Below are 19,887 nucleotides of genomic sequence, written 5' to 3'. Positions count from 1 at the left end.
AGGAGGAAGAGGAAGAGGAAGAGGAAGAGGAAGAAGAAGAAGAAGAAGAAGAAGAAGAAGAAGAAGAAGAAGAAGAAGAAGAAGAAGGAGGAGGAAGAGGAGGAGGAGGAGGAGGAGGAGGAGGAGGAGGAGGAAAGTCTTTTATTTAACACACAGTAACGCATGCATTGTTCTATAGTGTTGAAGGCCCTAAAGTTTCACACAAAGTAATGTATCTAAGTTTCTGAGTTACATGCATAATTATTTTCCAACTGTTCTTATGGAATGATTCCTGAATTGCCAAATGTCTACTTTAGCAATAGCATTTGGGGAACATCTCAGTCATCCCTGATGTGCAAGCATTCCAGAAATGTCTGTGACATCACGCCATCAGCAATACCTGGGCCACCTGGTCAGGAACTGTCTATTCTTACATTCATGCTTGCAAATCTAATCCCACTTTTCCATAGTAACCTCCCTCTAAGGACCAACCACTGCCTGGTATTTTTACAGTAAAGATGGAGATGTGTACTTTCCAACGGGCCATTTATAAAAGAAGAACTTGAAAGAACAAAGTTGCCGAAGGCCACCAAGTCAGTGCGAGCATTAGCATTCAAACTAAGTCTGCCATTAAAGCCAGACTCTCTGTCCCACAGTAAAGCCAAGTTTTCAAGATTGTTTTTTTCCCATAATGGGAAATAAAAGTCTGCTCAGAGAATACTTTCTCACCCAGTGCATGCTCCCCAAACCTCACTGACTGTTGTATAAGGACAAATCCGTGAGAGGCAGGCGATTCACTCGGAGACTGCCTTGATCCTTTTCTGCGGAGAGGGATGTGGGGGGTCAGATTAATAAGTCAACAGCTCTAGAAGGAGCACCTGAGACCCGTCGGGCCTGAGATCAGCAAAATCTACGGTGGCGTCAAACCTATTACTATTCAGATATTCCAGTGCTGGAGGCTGGAGGCAAAAGCAAGCAGACACCATGGAACTGAGAAAGAAAGAGGGTAGGAAAGTGAGAGCAAATAGCATGGAGGACGTCAGGCAGTGAAGGAACACTAACATTACCCAAAAAAAGATGGCAGCCTGCATGTGCTGAAGCCTGGGAAGCTGTGTTAGAGATATGCTCAGATGGGGAAAAAGAAAAAAAAACTACCCAATTAAGCCAACCACCTTAATCTAAGTAGGAGTTATGATTACACTCAAATTTCATATTTTCCACTATGTAATCAACTGAAAAATGGTGTGGTTAAGGATGTATAAACATATGACATACAGCCTTAAAATAAAGGAACAATGTAGATCCATATATTACCTATCTATAATTTTACAGATATCCTAATGGGTTTCTCTATAACAATCCTTTAAGCAAAGAAATTGATTAAAGACTTATTTCTCGTGTTTGATATTCAAAAAAATGGCACCATAAATTATTCAATTAAAGGCCATTTCTATTTCGTTCCAGAGCGAACAAAGCGTGTTGAATTGGCTTAGGGAAAAAAAAAATAAAGTACAAACCGCACTAATCTTCATTTTACTGGCATGTTATTATACACGGTAAAAGCAATCTCGGGGGCAGGAGGAGGATCTAGACAGACAAGGCCTGAAGCTTTTTTCCTCTAAGGTCCCAGGATGAAACACAAACGGCACAGTTGAAGAACTAGGCAAACCATTTTGCTTTGTTTATAAAACCGCCTTGCTCTTGACAGAGTTTTTAATCTTACGTATAATATAAACAAGAACATTTTCTCCTAAATCAATTAGATAACGTGACTTATTGATAATATCCTGTACATAGTTTTTGTCTCTGGCCAGGGGGAGAGGATGAGGGCTGTTTCTTCTGGCCACTGTGTTTGTTTAGAGCCCACCCATTCTTATCCCGTTTTCTGGTCACCTAGCAAAGGTGAAGCATCTGCACCGCGCCCTGCACGGTGGTGGGCAGCGCCGACATAAATTGGGAGAGATTGTAACACAATTGCTGACAAAATAATCCTACCTCAGAGTAAATGTCAAGAGGAAGCTTTTTCTCTGTTAAGCATTCCTCTGGCATTTCCCTGCCTTCAAGCGTCAAGCGGACCCTTAGCCTGGGGACTATTTTAGCCGGAAGCATTACCTGCGCCCATCACCAAGAGGCATTTTTCAAGGACCAGCGTGTGGAAACCCAATGGTGGATCAGAAGCTCCCTGCTCATCTGCCTTTCTCAGCGGGGTGAAGGAGATGTTGGTGGAAGGTTTGTTTAGCTCCCCAATTCCTCCCATACATAAGGAGGTTGTAGTTTCATTCTACTGCTGTGGTAAAATGTGCTGACAGAAAGCAACTTATGGAAGAAAGGGTTTGTTAGACTTACAAGCCACAGGCCACTCCTGAGAAGAAGGCAAAGCACAAACCCAAGCAACTAATCACATCACGCCCACAGTCCAGGGAGGAGAGGAACGAGAGGCTCCTCGCTGCCTGCCTGCCTGCCTGCTTACACCTTTAGCTCTCTTCACTCTCACCCAGTTCACCGCCATGAAGCGATGTCCCCCATACTCAGCCTCAGACTTTCCAATAATTAACGATCAAGACACTTTCCCCACAGGCACACCCCCAAGCAAACTTGATCTAGCTATGTCCTCATCAAGATCCTCTTCCCCGGGTGACTTGACGTTGTGTCAAATTGGCATTCAAAATTAATTAGCACAGAAAGGAAGAGTGACAGAGTACCAAAATCGTTCCTGGTTCATCTTCCACTGGAATCAAGAGACTGCGAGTCCTAAAACAAGCCTTGAAAATAATGAACGCACACCTGTGAGCATAGTACCCAAAAACCTACAGATCATTCCTCTTCCTGTAGTGACACCCTGATGCTCTACCCCAGCTCCGCTGGCCTGACAAACACCCAGGTTGCCTCCCCCTCTTTTCTTCCTGTGTATGTTTTAACCTCTCACCTCTTCAAACATCCCCATAAATGTCAGGCCTTCTTCCCTTTCCTTGTTCAAATTATGATCCTCAGTGCTGCTTCTCTCTGTGACATGGATGTGCTTCACTCTTTGGACAGATAGCTGTTTGCTGAGGACTCACTATAGACTGACTAAGGACTATTCTGTATGAGAAGGATTCCACAGTAACACAACATATTTAAAAAAAAAAATCCCTGCCCTCAGCTTCCATTAGCATTAACCATGGGCATGTGAAAAGCATGGATGCATAGATATCTTAGCAGGATATCACATGGTCCTGTAGAAACACATTAAAGTCTCAGAGAGAAGAAGCAAGGTTCTCAGGGGGCAGTCAATGGATTTGACGTTCTACAGGATCAGTGGATTATATGAGTCGGGATAAGAAAGACTCCTGTTGACTGAAGAGCAGGACCGCTGAAAACAAGATCAAACTGGATAGTTTAGGCCAATGGCGCATTCTAGAACATCGGCTTTCAAACTCTAGTTTGAAGACTTTCATGTACTAAGGAACACCCCTTGCCCCCCAACACCCAGCAAATTTTTGGTTATGTCAATTGTAGATAGTGGGCATAATGGAAATTAAAATAAACCATTTGAAACGGAAGCATCGGTATGGATAATTCTTTTGGCCGCTGGAATGAGTGTCTCCACCTGCCAAATATTCTGTGAAACCCCCCCAGGGTGCACTCATGGACACAGCACACATCCAAAGGCCAACAGTGTCTTGATACTGTTTTGAAAAAGGCTTTGACCTCTCTCCTTTTAAAAAAGCATCCAGGAGACAGTCAGAGATGACTGGACCACCTCTGCGAACCAACAGACAGGGATCCGGCCATTGGCATGAATGAGTAACCACCACACAGTGCTGAATGCAAAAAGTGAAAGACTGTGACACATGACCGAGAAACCAACCTGGAGAAAGAACAAGTCAAGTTAGAGGAACGCTTCAGTCAGAGCAAGAAGGGGAAGCTGACAGAGGCGGCTCGAGATCCAAAGGCTTTTGTTCAGGACAGACTGTGGGCTGCCGAAACGGCAGCAGCAGCCTGTAGACATGGGTGCATGCATCTCTCCGACAGTCACATGTTGGAACTCCAACCCAGTGTGACAGCATTAAGGCGTGGCCCTCTGGCAAATGACTATATCATGAGGGCTCTGCCTTCATCAGTGAGTGAGTCTTCCTAGAAGGGCACTTGGAGGGAGCACCCCAGTGCCCTCTGCCTTCCCACCCTCCATCATGTGTGACCACAGCAACGAGCTGGCACCTTGGAAGCAGGAAGCAGCCCTCGCCAAATCTGCTCAGACTTTGATCTTAAACTTCCCAGCCTGAAAAACCATAAAGGATACACTTCTACCATCTACGTGTTTTTCAGTGTAAACACCTTTTAAATTTTATTATCTACACGAACTGACTGCTAGAAATAAAATCCCCAAGTAGGAGCTCTCCAGTATCGTATCGGCTCTGGTATCCCTGCTAAGTCTAACCGAAGTCTAACCAAAATGGAACTGCCTTTACTGAACCATTTTCCAGTGCTCGGATTCCTAAGACCAGGGGTGATGAGAGGTCTCTATGAATGTGGCTGGTGGCTAGTCCATACTGTCCAGAACCTCAGTATGAAGACCAATCCCCCAAAGTTACCTGGCAACCAGGATTCTAATCCTCACAAAGCTCACCGACTCCCTTGCTTAATGCCTGGGCTCAGAAGACCGGACATGAAGAACTTCCTCCTAGAGAAAATGCAGCCTGCCCATGCAAAGAGAATTCAGAGAAGCTGGAGGGAGCAGAGACACATGGGGCTTCCATGAGGTCTAGGTACAAGTGTTCCAGATGACAAAGGGGAGCCCCATCAACTTCTGCAACCCAGACCCAGAAGTCACAGAGCAACAACACGGTTGGTTAAAGCAGACAATACTTGAATGGAGGGGCATGCGCTGGGGAAGTGTCTTAGGTGTTAAAAACACTTGCAACAACCACCATCAAAGCAAGCATGAAAGCCAGAGTTCTGATTCTGGGTGGACAGGCAGAGATGGGAGTGGGTGTGTCCCTGAAACAACCTAGCTAGCTAGACTGGTCATATTAGTGAACTCCAAAGTTCAAAGGAGAGACCTTGCCTCGATCTATACAGTGGAGAGAGATGAAGGAAGATTCACACCTGCCTCCCACTCCACACACACACATGCACACATACATGTGCACCCACTCACACAAGGACATCAGCATACACATGAATACGGACGGACATACACCCCCCAGCCCCTCAGTTCACCCCATCCCTCATACACACAGAAGCATGAAAAGAAAAAGCAAATGGAAGTCACTTTTAAAAAAAAAGAAAAAAAAAGATGTCTTTTGTTCAAAACCAGCTGCTTCCAGACACTGAAAGATAAAAATTTACAGAAACATACTAAAAGAGCCCCTGAATAAGCTTCTGTGTCTGTCCACTGGGTAGCTTTGCTCACTCAGAATCCACACACATGCTTAATCCTCTAGTGTGGCTTTACTCGGGGATGTGGTCTCTAAGAAAGTAATTAAGGCTAATTGGAGTTTTGAGTGGGATGCTGATCTAATAGGATCAATGTCCTCCTCCTTAGAAGACACACAAGGGAGTGTGTCTTAAATCAGAGTCAGCCCCCTTCCCCTCCCTCCTTCCTCCCTCCTCCGTTTATAATAAAACTTTTAGTCTCCAGATCTGTAAAGAAATTAACTTCTCCCACTTAACTTACCCAGTCTACCAGTCATGGTGTTTTTCTTAGAGCATCCTGATCAGGCTAATACACTGCCTATATCCTTTTTTTCCCAGTATGATTATTAAGGTAAGGGTTTGAGTCAGTGTGGTCCCTGAATGTAGAGTTAAAATGCACTCAATAACTTCACACGGATGTAGGTGGGAGGGAACAAGGTTACGGGTTTGTGACAGGGCTTTCCTCTCCTCTATCTCCACACACCAGCTCTCTGACACCACCAAGTAAGGTTCTCTGCCGGTAGCAGCCGCCCAAGGGTGCCTGATTCTAGCCTGGCCAACTGTCATTCTCAAAACTCAAATTACAGGGAGAAAAAAAGTGAAACGGTAACAAAGAAGCTAAATTCATATTGCTCTGCCCGAGAGTTTCATTTGATGAAAATGGGCCCCCATACTAGAAAATTACACATTTAAAAGGAAACATTTAAATTCTTCCGAGAAACTCAATTTTGAATGCCACTCTTTTAGTTAATAATCGTGAAGCTTCTGAAGGGGGTGAGGTAGAAATTCCTGTGACTAGCTCATTCTGGCTTCTTGGAGAGATCCTTGCATTCCGCTCAATCTTTCCTGGTGGTATTTGTGAACATCAGTAAGAAGAGATATAAACATCACGAGATAGCAAGAAGGGAAAGTATACCCAGGTTTCATACAGAATAAACAATGGGTATCTAACACATTATTATGCAAAATGTTTCCCTACAGGACTGAATTCTGACTTTTTGCTATTTTTTAAGTGTACGAAATGGGTAAAAACATCATTCATTGTCTTTTGTTTACATAATGAATTGTACCCAAAAAAGACATAAATTCTAATAATTTATGCTATCAAACTATGTACATGATTTCAATATGGTTTGCTAGACCCTATATTCAAAGGCTAGGAAAATCAAAGACAATAACCCTTCAATAGTAGAAGGGGGTGGAGGAGGAAGAGAAGGAGGAAGAGGAAAATGATTAATTCTGTAAATCCATACAAGAAATTTTGAGAGTATCTGGTAACTTCTTCTATGAATCTTTGCTTGAAATTTAAGGTAAGCTTTTTAAAAGTTCATCAATATCAAAACAAGTATGGTGGTTTACATCTGTAAGACCAGCACGTGGGAGGCTGAGGCAGGAGGATTACTACTAAGTTCCTGGAGAGTCTAGATTACAGAGTGAGACTCTTATCTCAGAACAAACTATCAGTATCTATTAGAAAACACACAGTGCTAATTCTGAGGAGAAACACATCAGTTCTTACATGTCTATGCCTGCTGAAGAAATATAGAGGATAGATTACTGGCTGATCAGTTGAGGCGGGCTATGTGCAGTGTCGCCAGTAGAAGGTATTGAGGGAGAACTGTTTGTCCGTTTCAAGTTATGTCATCTTGGGCTGCTGGACCAATTGTCTCCATTTCCTCTGGATCTTCAGAGAAGTGACCATTTTACATAGAAACAGAAATTTTCTTCCCTTTTCACTGTTCATTCACCCTTTTGATCCCTGTCTCTCCCAGTTTTAAATTTTCAAGTCACTTAACTCCAGACCTAGGGCAAGAATCAAAAAGAAGAGAGGTAGGGGCGTGTGGATCAGCCATTATACAGCCTGAAAGCTTCAGACTTCCTTGACGGGTAGGAAAGGAGAGAACGACTAACTCCTGGATAGAGTTGAGTACATTAGAGAAAGCAGTGGCCAAAGCCACCACCACCACCTAACACGCAGGTCCCCTATTTGACACAGCCGATATTCAACATGGCTACAGGCCGATAGAATGGCAACATTTACAGAAGGAGAGCCCTGGCTTCCAGGAAGGGGGCGGAAGTGTGTGTGTATGTGTGTGTGTGTGGTGGGGGGGGTAACGCTGGTGGGAGAGGTATGGAGGAAGGTCGCAAACTAACAGATCTCACGGGCAAACACAATGATAAGGCCCAAGAAGAGCAAATCAGCTGCCAGGGTGACATTCAAAGGAACAAGAAGAACAGACTCATTTCAGTAGATACCAGGGCACAACGCCCAGGTCCTAAGCATGCCAAATTCAGAGCAGCGGAAACTCTGAGGGTTACCACAGTGAAGAGGCTCAATGCCCTTCACCCAGCATCACAGGAGACTAGATGGTCCCCTTCACATCAGTACTGTCTTGGGACAGGAGAGAAGGAAAGCACTGAGAGTCAGAGACACTGCAGACGAGTTTTGGAAATGGGACTGAAGTGCTCTTGACTGGAAAGATCAGACTTCATTTTCAGTAAGAATCGGCTTACAGAGGCTGTAAAAGCAGTTATAGAAACTATGTTTCGCTTTCTACCTTTCAAGAGATGTGTCCGTTTTAGTGTCTCTTCCAAGGCTACTGAGCTCAGAATCATCCTCCTGTACACACTCGAACCTAGTACTATTTGAAGTGTGGTCTGTGGGGTGGGGTCATGTTACCTATCATGGTTAAATACATAAGTGAAAAGAAAGACTAAAGAAAGTCCTGCTGCCCCGTTGATGCGATCACATATTCATCCATGATTGGTAGACCTGGCTCATGCTCATCCATGATTGGTAGACTCGTCTCATGCTCATCCATGATTGGTAGACTCGTCTCATGCTCATCCATGATTGGTAGACTCGTCTCATGCTCATCCATGATTGGTAGACTCGGCTCATGTTCATCCATGATTGGTAGACTCGGCTCATGCTCATCTATGATTGGTAGACTCATCACAACCAATGGGATAAAGACAAGGGCGGGCCCAGTATACAAAATGCATTGTGTTGGGCAACTACAGTTCAACCTGTGACTAACTAAAAATAGTCCTTCGCCACAAACAGTCTAAGAAGGACAAATGCAGATCAAAAGGGACAGTTGGAGAGGGTAACCTAAATATGACATCAATTTTGACGCTAAAATTAGGTTTTATATTTTTAGCATCACCACAGAGGACATTCCATGTAAATGGTGTGTTTACGACCAGGAAAATCAGGTGGTATTCATAAGTTCAGATTAAAAAAAAAAATTAAAAGTAGCGACACTGCTTTCTGCAGTAATAAGGACTGCATTTGCATTGCAGAGGGAATTCAGTTTCAGCAAAATACACGCAACGAATGTTCGTTTCGATGTGACTGATTTTTGAATGGTAGTATTTGTGTTTCACCTGCTTGGCTTTGTGGTCACAGTACCACAAGCACTTGGAGTTTGTGCCTAGTTTTATATTACTACGTATTTAAGTAACATCATAGAAATGAAGGGAAAAGCAGTAAAGATTGGGGAAAAAAATCCTTTCTCCTCGCTTGTAAAGATCACGAACGTGATTTCAGTTTGCTTCCTGGTGATGGAGTATTGGATACTGGGTTGAGCTCAGGGGCCTAACTGGAGAGAGTCAGAAAATCAACAGGAAGAAGCAGAGTTCTTTCCACATTTGAACTGAACCCCACCCCGACTTGCACCCTCACCCCCAGTCCACAGCCAAGGATGCTTATGAGGAAAGAGAGCTGAACACCATATGCAAAGTATCTTAGATGCACACATGTGCACCATTTTGTTATGTGTGCACTGTTCCCTGACACTGTGTCAAAGGTTATAAAGTCCAAGCCAGAAATCTTAAGGCTCATTTGAACTTCACTTCGGAAAACTAGGAGTTAAGATTTTAATGAATGAAGGTGGTTTTTTTTTTTTTTTGCTATACTTTATAAGACAAAAGTAACTCAAATAAAAGTCCAGTCTTGAGATGGCCTACTAATAGGCAGATGTTCTTCAAGAGTCTTAAGCCTTTGCCAGCTTCCCACTGTGTAAAACAACCATGTAACAATAACAGCTTTCACCTCTGCACATCACCCTAGCTGTAAGCATGCCAAGAAGGAGCCTTACTCTACAGATGAGAAAAATTAAGGGTACTAGGGGCTGTCTACCTGGGCCAAAAGACAAGAAAATGCTGAAAAATATCCAGTCCAGAATAAGATGTAGATTAAAAGTATCCACAGAACATTCATTTCTTTTCAGAATGCTACAATAACGAAACTATCTAATCTAACTGTATCAAGAAGGGAGCTCCTTTTGTAAAATAAACACTACTTTCTCTTTCAGGAGCCAAAGTTCATCTAGAATTTCAAATTATTTTTAAGAGATACACATAGAGGACAGTAGATACTTCTCATTTATAATCAGCACGTGGCTTTTGTATAATTAAAAGAGTAAAGGTGTTAATTCACAGTAAACTATACCCAGACTGATAAACGGCCACTCTGGTAGTCCTTCATTGTGACATAATGTACTAGACTTTGTTAAGTCTACCCAGAAAGAACATCAGGTATTCTGAAGAAACAGAGTTCAAGGCCAGCCTGTCTATATAGGTAGGGTAGCTAGAGCTATACAGTAAGACGTTGTCTTAAAGAGAGAGAAAAAGGGAAAATGAGAGGAACAGAGAGAGTGAGAGACAGAGACAGAGGAGAGAGAGAGACAGAGAAACAGAGATAGAGAGAGATGAGAGAGAGACAAAAAGAGAAAGGAGAGGTAGAGACAGAGACAGGGGATGGGGAGGGGGGAATGAATCACCAAATCAAGGCAGCAGCCTGTTCACTCCCTGACTCCTCCAAGTCCCTACCTGTCACAGGTTCCCTCCAAGCTACCCAGGTAACTTTTCTGAGAGATGAATAGAATCCAATCACTCATCCTTGGACAGATCCACATCCCCAGCAGGAGAGCTAGCACTTCATCCTGGCAATAGGAAGTCCTGCATCTTGCCTTCTCCAGTCTCATGTTCCCTTTCTCCATTGTGGCGGAGGCGAGTCTTCCTCCTACTCTATATCCCATACACACACGGCCACTGTCTACCTGCCAGTCCCTTGAGAAACCACTAGCAGCCCGTGGTCTATTCTGTTCACCGTTGCTCAGAAACATACCATTCCTCACATCTCCTCCCCATCTTCCAGAAGACTCTTCCTCCTCTCAAGTTGTCCTATCTTCCCTCATGTCACCACCACTGGCTTCTGCCCTTGAAGCATCTTCCTCTCCTAACCCAGAACAAACACTTTCTCTCACTCTTCCTTGGCACTAGTCTACACAGGAACAAAGAGGCAGCAGCTGTAGGTTGTGGGTCATACCCAGGGCTCCGCAACTGTAAGCAACCATTTTCCCCCCAGCCAAAAAAAAAAAACAAAAACAAAAAGCAAAAACACATAGTCTTCCATTCACACACCCATCAGGGTCCGAGAGCCCCACAAGCAAGGGGATGAAACGTGGTCCTGGCTTGTTTATTTCTTCATTGAGTTTTTGCATCTTTATAGAAGTATCAGATCACACTACATGAAAGGTCTTGGCTTCAGAAAGCTCCTGCTTTACTGTAACCTCTCAGAAAGCACTGAGCTTGGTCCCTTCTGCCAGCTGGGGACCTTTGTTAAAAAACAAACAAACAAACAAACAAAAAACTCTTATCATCTCATCACCTAGATACCCTTAGATACCCTTAAGGTGCTAAGTTTACTAGCACCTTAAGTAGAAGTTGTCTTCTACTTCAAGACATCATGGAAGTAATGAAAGTGTTTGCCATGAGTGAACCCTGAAGTAGCAAGAGAGCAGCCAGAACACTTAGGTGTTTGTTAGTGTCATCTCATTGTTACATAAGAGAGAGGCTACTTGTCCGAGTGGACAGTTTGCACTCGGATGCCATTTCTCTTCAAATTACTTGCACTCTACCACTGTGTTGAAGCCAAGGACTCTAACATCCAGGCTACAAGTTATGGCTTCTCCATAGTCCTCACTTGGTACCTACAAGTTAAACACTGTCGATATGAAGAATGGTGGGACATTAAATCTGCTGCATTTTAATTGCTGGATATATTTAGACAACATTAACTTTCCCATAAAGCTGACAGCATCTAACCCACTCGGGGCCTCTTCATGGAGGAAACCTGTCTCAATAGGTTCTTCATATTCACACTTAAGAAACGTGTGCATTTCAGAAAGTCAACGATATGAGACTGAAGCCTAGAATCAGCTTTGCCTTTCAGAGCCGAGGCAGCTAGATCCGTGACCTTCTATTACTGTTGCTTTTGCATTTGTTATTACCAGCTTTTCTTGAAACTTAATGGAAAAAAAAGGAAATAATTCTTAAACTGTCTGCCATTGTAGAGCGCTTAGCACAACAAATATTAAACCCCATGGTATTCAGTTCTCAATTTCCTTCACTGGTATGAATTGATAGTCCTTTTTCTCTATATAAGAAGCCAATCAGGTTGCTGCAGAAGAAAGCATTACCGGAGGAGGTCCTTTTGTTTGGCCACTGGTAGCCAGGCTGTGAGTTCAGATATATGGTTTTAATTACATAATATATTTGGCAACAAAGCAACAGTTCAATGCCCACTACAATGCAGTCATTTACCAGTTCACAACAGAAAAACAATACCTTGTTCTCCTTAATGCTTGCCTCCCTGGCTAATACACTTTGACAACAAGGAAAACTGTAACAGTGTTGGAACCTTGGTGGGAAAAGCTATTCACCTAAATGAGCTACTTTAAGCTTGTCTAATAATTTTACTGAGGAACATATTGAGTCAAGTGTGGTGGTGCACACCTGGAGGTCCCAGCACTTGGGGGCTAAAGAAGGATAGAGTTTTCCAACCAAGCCTGAACCACGTGGAGAAACTATGTATCAAAAATTAAGTAGAGACTGTGAGGTATCTCAGTAGGTAATGAGACCTGGTCCAGAGCCTGACCATCTGAGCTGGACCCTTGATGCTCACAGGCTAGGAGAGAACTGGCTCCCACAGGTTGCCCTCTGATTGCTATCGCCATGCTGTGGCATGACCTACACACACAAAATAACTAAAGATAACACCAGTGAATAACTGCATTCATGTCGCCGCTGTCTGTACTACTCAAGTTAGCATGTCTGTCTTCCAAAGTCAGTGGACAGAAAGCACAAAATAGACCTGACAAGTGCTTTTCTATATAAGTAACTTAAAAAAAAAAACTGTCTAATGGATTCATGATGAAAGATTTGCTAGCAGCATTTTCTGAGCCGAATAATGCAAGATGTTATTGTGGTAGCAAAATACTACAAAGTTTCTCTAAGGAATTGTAACTTAACTCTTTTTTTGATTGTCTCTTTTTAGACATTAGTACCCAGGGTACTGACTTTGTAACTAAAAGCAAATGTGTCGATTGTGGGTCACAAGCTCCTCATCTGATGGCAATGCCTACCTTACAAGTATAATAGGACCCCATAATTGCACAAAGCTGCACATATGCAGTATCCAACGGTGTCCAACACCCAGCCGACTCTAGATTTGTTCCCTTACTGCCCTTCTCCCACTCAAAGCTCCCCAGTCACAATTCAAATGTCAGGCTGGCATTTTATTACACAGGGTGTGACGTGATGTCATCAGGTCTCCATGTGATGTAGACATAAAGCACACCAAGGGTACACAGTAAAGGCAACAAGGAAAACTGCCTCTCCCCCTCCTTTCTCCTCAATGCCTTATCAAAGCTAACTACAAGGAACGGTATCTACAGCTCTCTTTGCCAGACTACACACAGAAACCCCAGACAGTAACTTCTGCATCAGAGATGCTAAGTTTGCATGTAGACCTCCAAAACTTACAAGAGAAATTTAAAAGGCAGAGGTGTGGAGGAATATAATAAACTGACGCCTTCCTCCCAGGTGAGCATACATGCCGATATAATGTGCAGCTGAAACATTGTTACAAGTGGATAGTACCCATATACTCTATTAAGCCTAAATTTCAAATTTAAAGAAAATGCCAGTTAGTGTTATTCTATTGACCCAAAATAAACTAGGAAGAGCTATGCTTACAATAGAAAGATGTCCATCTTCCTAAGCAGCACATTTGATTTGGAAGGCTTACTACACGTTGTTAAACAGTAATGAATGTTCACTAACCAAAGCCTCACGAGTCAGAAGAAAAGCCACAAGGCAAAAGACAGACACTGTTAATTACAGAGGTACCTATGCCTTTGTGCTGTCTTCTCAGTAACTACTTTCCTATTACAGCCGCTAAGAAGCAGATGTAAAACAACCAATAAACTGCTTAATTTCATTTGATTGGGAGGGATATTAAAGAGAACATCCTACTCTTTCCTATCCTAAAAACATTTACCCCAAAGCATATCTGGTGGCTTCTGAATGGATTCGGTTTAGCAACTCAAGCAGAAAAAGGGGGGAGAGGACAGGACAGAGAAGTGTGCTCTGAATGGTAATGGCGTGTCACCTCACACGGGTGAGCCTCCACATGTCATCTCAGCAGTGCGAGCACTGAGTGCCACAACCCATATGTTGCCATAGCTCTGCTCACCCTGCATGCGACAGCAATAGCTCATTCAATATTGTCTTGACAGAGGCCTCCAAGACAAACCCAAGTTATCAATGGCATGTAGGTTTGACAGGAAGCTAGGCAGACTAGCCAAAACACCTTTTGTATGGGAAAGTACCAAGAAGGTATGCCCCCCCCCCCAAGTCTTCACTGTAAGCTGATGCACTGTCATTCCTCATTTGCTCCTCTGCCTTATTTTTGAGACAGGGTCTCTCACTGAACCCAGAGGCTGCCTAGCAAGATCCAGTAATCCACCAACCTGTCTCCACTTCCCCAGCAGGAGCCCTGCAGACAAGCACCAGAGCACTTGACTTGTTTACAAGGGCTTTGGAGTTTGGAACTCAGACCCTCAAGCTTGCAAGGATGCTGACTAAGCAATCTCCCCAGCTCGTCCCATCCATCTCTGAACCAAAATTAACATTTTTAAAGAATAATGCTGAGATAGAAACTTGCATACACACACACACACACACACACACACACACATATATATATATATATATATATACATATACATATATCTTGAGGAAGCTACAACTTCATATTAATTTGGGTTTTAATCAACGAAGGTACTTTAAAAAAAATAAAATTCACATTAAAAAAAATAGATATGCTAGTCTCCAGAATAGGTTTCAGAGTGGTAAATATAAACTGGGGTTGGAAGAGGTGTGGAAAGGTCTAGAGGTACAGGCTACCTCAGGATTTAATGCTAACATGCTACAAATTGGCCTTTTGGTTGACTATATTCTCAAACAATATTAAAAACATTAAAAATATATCTCTTCCACATTGAATTTTTTTTTTGGACTGGCCTGATAGTTGAGTCCTTCTGTTTATATTTCTATAGTTGTCGTGGGGCCATGGGGGCAGTCTCCACAGTCTTACTTCAAATGCAAAGAGAAGCCATCAATTACTCAATACTGTATAATAAAATTCTGCAAAGGGCATAATCCAAGCAGTGTCCTCTAACAGACATACTAAAAGTCACGTAAGCATCTCAATACACTTACTTACACACAATACATCCACGTACACAAGTTCTAGGTCTAGGCACGATATTTAAAGAACAAAATCATTTGCACATCCTCAATAAGACAGGGCCTCAAAAAATACGACTAGTACACATATAAATATATATACACTTCTATACACACTTGTTGTGTAGGAAAAACATCTCATAAGCAAGGAATAAGAAACATTTAAAAAAATGAATAAATAAAAGCAGCTAAGTGCCATACACTCCGTTTCCTCCTGTTGGAGGAGCTATGGCAGTCCGATTTTTCTGACTCAGATTTTGTATACTGGAGGAATTCCGGTGTTATCTCAACCGAGCAGATTAGGTGATCATCTTTCAAAGTTACCATATTTCTAAAAGACATAAAAAAAAAAGACCTACCCACTTCAGCATTCTGATAAAACCTGATGAGGGCAACCAGTGGTGATTTTTTTTTAAATCAAACTGACACACTTAACATCAGGTTCGTTGCAGCAGTTAGCTGATAGGACAGAGCTGGGAGCTTGACAGAACGCTTTCTTTCAGTGCTTCTACCTGGTGGTGAATTATTGGCACTTGGATCTGTGCGGTTTAAGATACGGTTATGGGAAGGCAGGCCCAGAAGCGTTTCTGAAGGAGGGATACCGCTGGAGGGGGTAAATCCAGAGTCACATACCAGAAGTGCACTGGAAATGAATGCCCAAGTCTAATAAGGAAGTGGTTTTAAAAGGGACAAATTCCCTGAGTCATTAAACAGGCTACCCAACCAAAGACACGCTGTGCCACCTAGAGAAAAACTGGAAACTGTACATTGGTTTCTTTGCTGTAAGCGTTATTTCAAAAGCCTGAAACTTTTAGCATGACCAGTAAAGCCAGCCATGGTCCATACCAGCTCCCCCATGCTGCAGAATCAAATTCTCTTGGGGGGTTGGGGGGGAGGGCGCTGTCCCTTCTACACACCAGATTGGCTTCCTGCCTCCCTCGCCGCCCACCATGAAGCACCATTTAACCTCCAGTACCAACTGTTAGTCATGAAGACCCCACATCCTGAAAGCTATTCCTTGAACAAGCCAAGGCAGACTAGAGTAAGCGGCAGGAGAATATAAACCCTGGTGGACCTTGACAGCCAGGAATCCCTCTGGATGCTGCGCACCCCACAGCCCCATGGGGCCTTGGTAGGAAATTTTGGTGTACTCAGTACATCATATCCAGGTTACGGCCAACCACTGCACAACCCAAACACCATAAAATGACAACAGAACCAAGCGTTGAGAGTGCAAAAGGCCTTCAACTTTCCTCTCCGCAAGTCACTTCAAACCAACGTGCCCAGCACACTTGCCAGGCTGAAGCACAAAGAGGCTGCAAAGCCACCTGGCACTGAGAGCCGAGCCGTCTCTTACGAAGAAAATAGACAGTAATTATGAAAAGTCCGCAGTCCTGCGGTATTAACTAGAAAGCCGGGACTGCGCTGGGCATAACTCATTTTTAGGCAGTCAATACCGGCCGGGGGTGGGGGTGGGGGGGAGACGACAGTCTTCTCTGTCTCCCCTCCCCCCTTCCAGCGACCCAAGGCAGCGCCCCCTTTCCGCCCCCACACTCTTCCCCCTTCTTCTCCTCCTTTCCCAATCTCCTGCAACTTTGGGTTTGGCAGCACCACCGTAGCCCAGCCAGAGGCGGGGACATCGCAAAGGCGGCCGCGGCAGGAGGAGGAAAGTTTGAAAAGTCACTTAAAGCCTTGCAAGATTCCCCCCCACCCCCAGCAGCCGGAGCGCCCACCGCACAGACAGGAGCCGGGGCTCCACGTGCGAGCGGGCCCAGGAGAAGCTGGAGTTCCCTCTAGGTCCTCGGTAGAAAAAACAAAATCTTTCCCGGGGCGAAAAGTTGCTTGCCGCAGCACTGTTCCCTTGCCCCCCTCGGCTTTCCCCCCTTCAGATCCCCAAACCCCCTCTCGGATTTCGCAAGGTGCCACCTGGCCTGGAGCGCGGCCCCCGGAGGGCACGGCGCCCCTCCCTTGCCGGCTCCGAGGACAAGTCTGGGGAGCTGGGGGACAGGAAGGCACGGAGGGCGACCGGCCCGGCCCCCAGGCTCGACCGCCAGGCTCACCTCTCTCCTGCTCCTCCGCTTGCAAGCAGATAGGGATGTTCTTCTTCCAGCCCGGCATGGTGTCTGCTCCCTGAGCTTGCTCCGGGGCTCGCTCGCTCGCTCGCTCGCTGCTCGCCGGCTCCGGGGCTCGCCGCGCCTCCTGGCTCACGCCCTCCGGCCGGTAGCAACACGCCCGAGGCTGCTCAGCGGGGCTGGGGCGCCGAGGCGACTCCCCGACACATTGAAGCGTCGCCGCGCGCCCCGCTGCTCGCCTCCAAGTCTCCGGAGCTCCCCGGGGGTGGCGGTGGCGGCGGCGGTGGCGGCGGCGGTCGGGCCGCGCGGTAACCGGGCAGAGCAGGAGAGGGGGTGGGGAAGAGGGGGTCTGCAGCCGCGGTGGCGCGGTGTGGCCGCGAGGCCGGGGGACCGGAGCAGGCCGGTGTAGGACCGCCGAGCCCCCGGAGGTGGGCGCCGGCGGGAGCTCAGGGCTGGCGCCGCCTCGCTCCGCTCCTCCTCCTCCTCCACCTCCTCCACCTCCTCCTGCTCGCCTCCTTCTTCCCCTTCCTCGTCCCTCCGCCGCCAGCAGGTGGGACTCGGAGCCGCGGCAGCCGCACAAAGCTCCTCGGGGCGGGCGGGACCGAGCAGCGGGTTCCCGGGGCGCCTGTCGCCGGAGCCTCTCCCCCGAGACGCGCGCGAGGCTGGGCGGGCACGGAGGGGCGCGCGCGCTCACACCCTCCGCGCCCGGATCGCCGGCCTGCGAGGCGCGCCCGGCCCGCCAGGTACAGAGCCTGGCACCCCGCCGCCGCTGCGGAGCCCTCGCTCGCTGCTCCCGGGCCTCCCGCCCCGAGCCCGACCGGCCGCTCTGGCGGCTCAGGCGATGACCTCGCTGAAGCAGGGGGCAGTGTCCTTCCCTCTAGTCCCTCCTTCTCGCCGCTCCCCCTCCCCAGCCCTGCCCGTCGCCCCCTCCCCCAAGTTGAGACTCGCAGCTCCGGATTCGCTAACTTCGTCCTCAACATAGGGGCAGTGGCAACTTTCGGGATGGTCGGCACTGGTCCCAGGGGTGGGGACGGTGGGAGCGGGGAGCCCCTTTTGTTTTAAAGGATGCTAGCAGATCGTCAGCTGAGTGAATATTTAATAGCTGTCTTCAAGTGTAGGAAGGAATTTTATGATCAGGTTTTATGATTAGTTTCTTCCTCTTGTCATAGGCTCACAGGAAAAAAAATTCAGTGGAAAATGAATAAAGGTAGGGAGGGGGGAGAAGAGGGAAGCCTTTGTGGCAGAGCCCGAAAGATTCTGCCCAGGCCTGTGGGCTCTTCCTTGAGATTTCAGTGCAGGAAGGAGAGGGACATTTGGCAGCTGTCTGTCTTGTATGGAGATGCCATCCATTTCCTCAAGCCTGGGCCTCTGACTGGAAAATAACCATGCCTCCCCCTCCTATCTGATAAGTTCTGAAGAATTTGGAGCCCCAGAGGCTATACCTACTGCAGTGTGGTTTGGGGTTTTGGCCTCTGCAGGTTTATTTTGGCCTCTGAAAGAACTGTAGTTCCTCTCCCTCAATGGGGACACCAGCTCTTGCCAGTCTTCCCTCTCACACTGCCAGAGCAATAGCATAGTCACACATCACCTAAAGATAAGGACTCTTCTCCTACCATCTCATAAACAGTCTGATCAAGCAGGGCTGTTGGCACCTGCAGCCGCCCCTTGTGTGAGTGGTTGAATTTCATTGCAGAACTGCCCAGCTGCCAAAACCCAGTGGCTGGCTCTCCTAAGGAAAGAAAGGAAAAGGATTCTCGGGAGCAGAGCTACACAGCACCGGGAGCTGAAGGGCTAAGTAGAAATAGAGTCACAATGTCCCAAGGGTTATTCTTAGAAATCCCATCTGAGCTGGACAGTGGTGGTTTGGTGGCACATGCCTTTACTTCCAGCACTTGGGAGGCAGAGGCAAGTATATCTCTGAGTTCGAGGCCAGCCTGGTCTGCAGAGTGAGTTCCAGGACAGCCAGAACTACGCAGAGAAACTGTATGGCTCTCCCCCACCCCCACTCCCAATCTCATCTGAGCTTGCTCCTTTCAGACTCTTTGTAAAGTCCAGAAAACAGTTGGCATAACTTTGATCTTGCCCTAAGTCTGTTGCGAGAATGTGACTTGATTTTCCAGAAAGATCAAAGGCCATCCAGCTATAGCCAGGCTGGCTGTAAGTACAGGTATACACACAGTTCCCAGCAACACAAAAACCGCTGGAGCATTTGCTATAATATTTAAGATGTGGATGACTATTCTAACAGATGTTATTCTGGGGGACCTACCCAATAAACCTCAAATATGAACTGACCCTTACAAAGTTGTATTGCAATCAACAGTATGGTTGCCTGACCAAAGTGACAGCCTATCAGTGACAGAGGTCTAACTCATCCCTACTGAATGTCTTTTAAATCTGATAAAATCCCTACTGTGTGTTGGACTCTTGGATAAAGGCTTGGGATACAGGAATTTTTTTTTATTTTAGTAGTAGACCAAATGAACACATCTTAGATATTAGGGTCAGCTATTGTGGATTATACAGCTGCAAGTAACAAACTCTTGAAGTCATAACTTCCCCCGCCTCATGTTATTTCTCTCAAATATTTGTTCACTGATATCGAACATTTTGCACCATCATTGCATAAGACATCATCAACTAAGTCCTAGGTGTGGCAGGGATGATGGAGCTTTTCTTCTCTTTGTATCTCTAGCTACAAAGGAGACAATCTCAAAGGTGCTCAATGGTGTAGTGTTTGCCCTCACTTGAGCTACCCCTGGCATTTCTTGTAGGAAAATATTCTTTCTGAATCCTCATTGTATTACTCAGATAACTTGACAGAAAAATATTAAGAAAA

At 45.7% G+C, this 19,887-nt stretch overlaps 1 protein-coding gene across 4 annotated transcripts in view; it reads right to left on the bottom strand.

The window, feature by feature from the left end:
* Grip1 (glutamate receptor interacting protein 1) overlaps positions 1 to 17,429 on the bottom strand; it is a 647,269-nt gene extending 629,840 nt beyond the window's left edge. For all 4 annotated transcript variants that reach the window (XM_028759124.1, XM_028759129.1, XM_028759131.1 and 1 more), the window contains exon 1: positions 17,037 to 17,429. In XM_028759124.1, the coding sequence (XP_028614957.1) occupies positions 17,037 to 17,094 (58 nt within the window). In that variant the 5' untranslated portion in view covers positions 17,095 to 17,429. The remainder of the gene's footprint in view (positions 1 to 17,036) is intronic.
* Between the last annotated feature and the right edge of the window lie 2,458 nt (positions 17,430 to 19,887).

Source organism: Grammomys surdaster, unplaced genomic scaffold (genome assembly GCF_004785775.1).
Source record: "Grammomys surdaster isolate TR1022 unplaced genomic scaffold, NIH_TR_1.0 126271, whole genome shotgun sequence".
Taxonomy (NCBI): domain Eukaryota; kingdom Metazoa; phylum Chordata; class Mammalia; order Rodentia; family Muridae; genus Grammomys; species Grammomys surdaster.
Note: the sequence above shows the minus strand (reverse complement) of the source record. Positions and strands in the feature narration are given on the sequence as shown.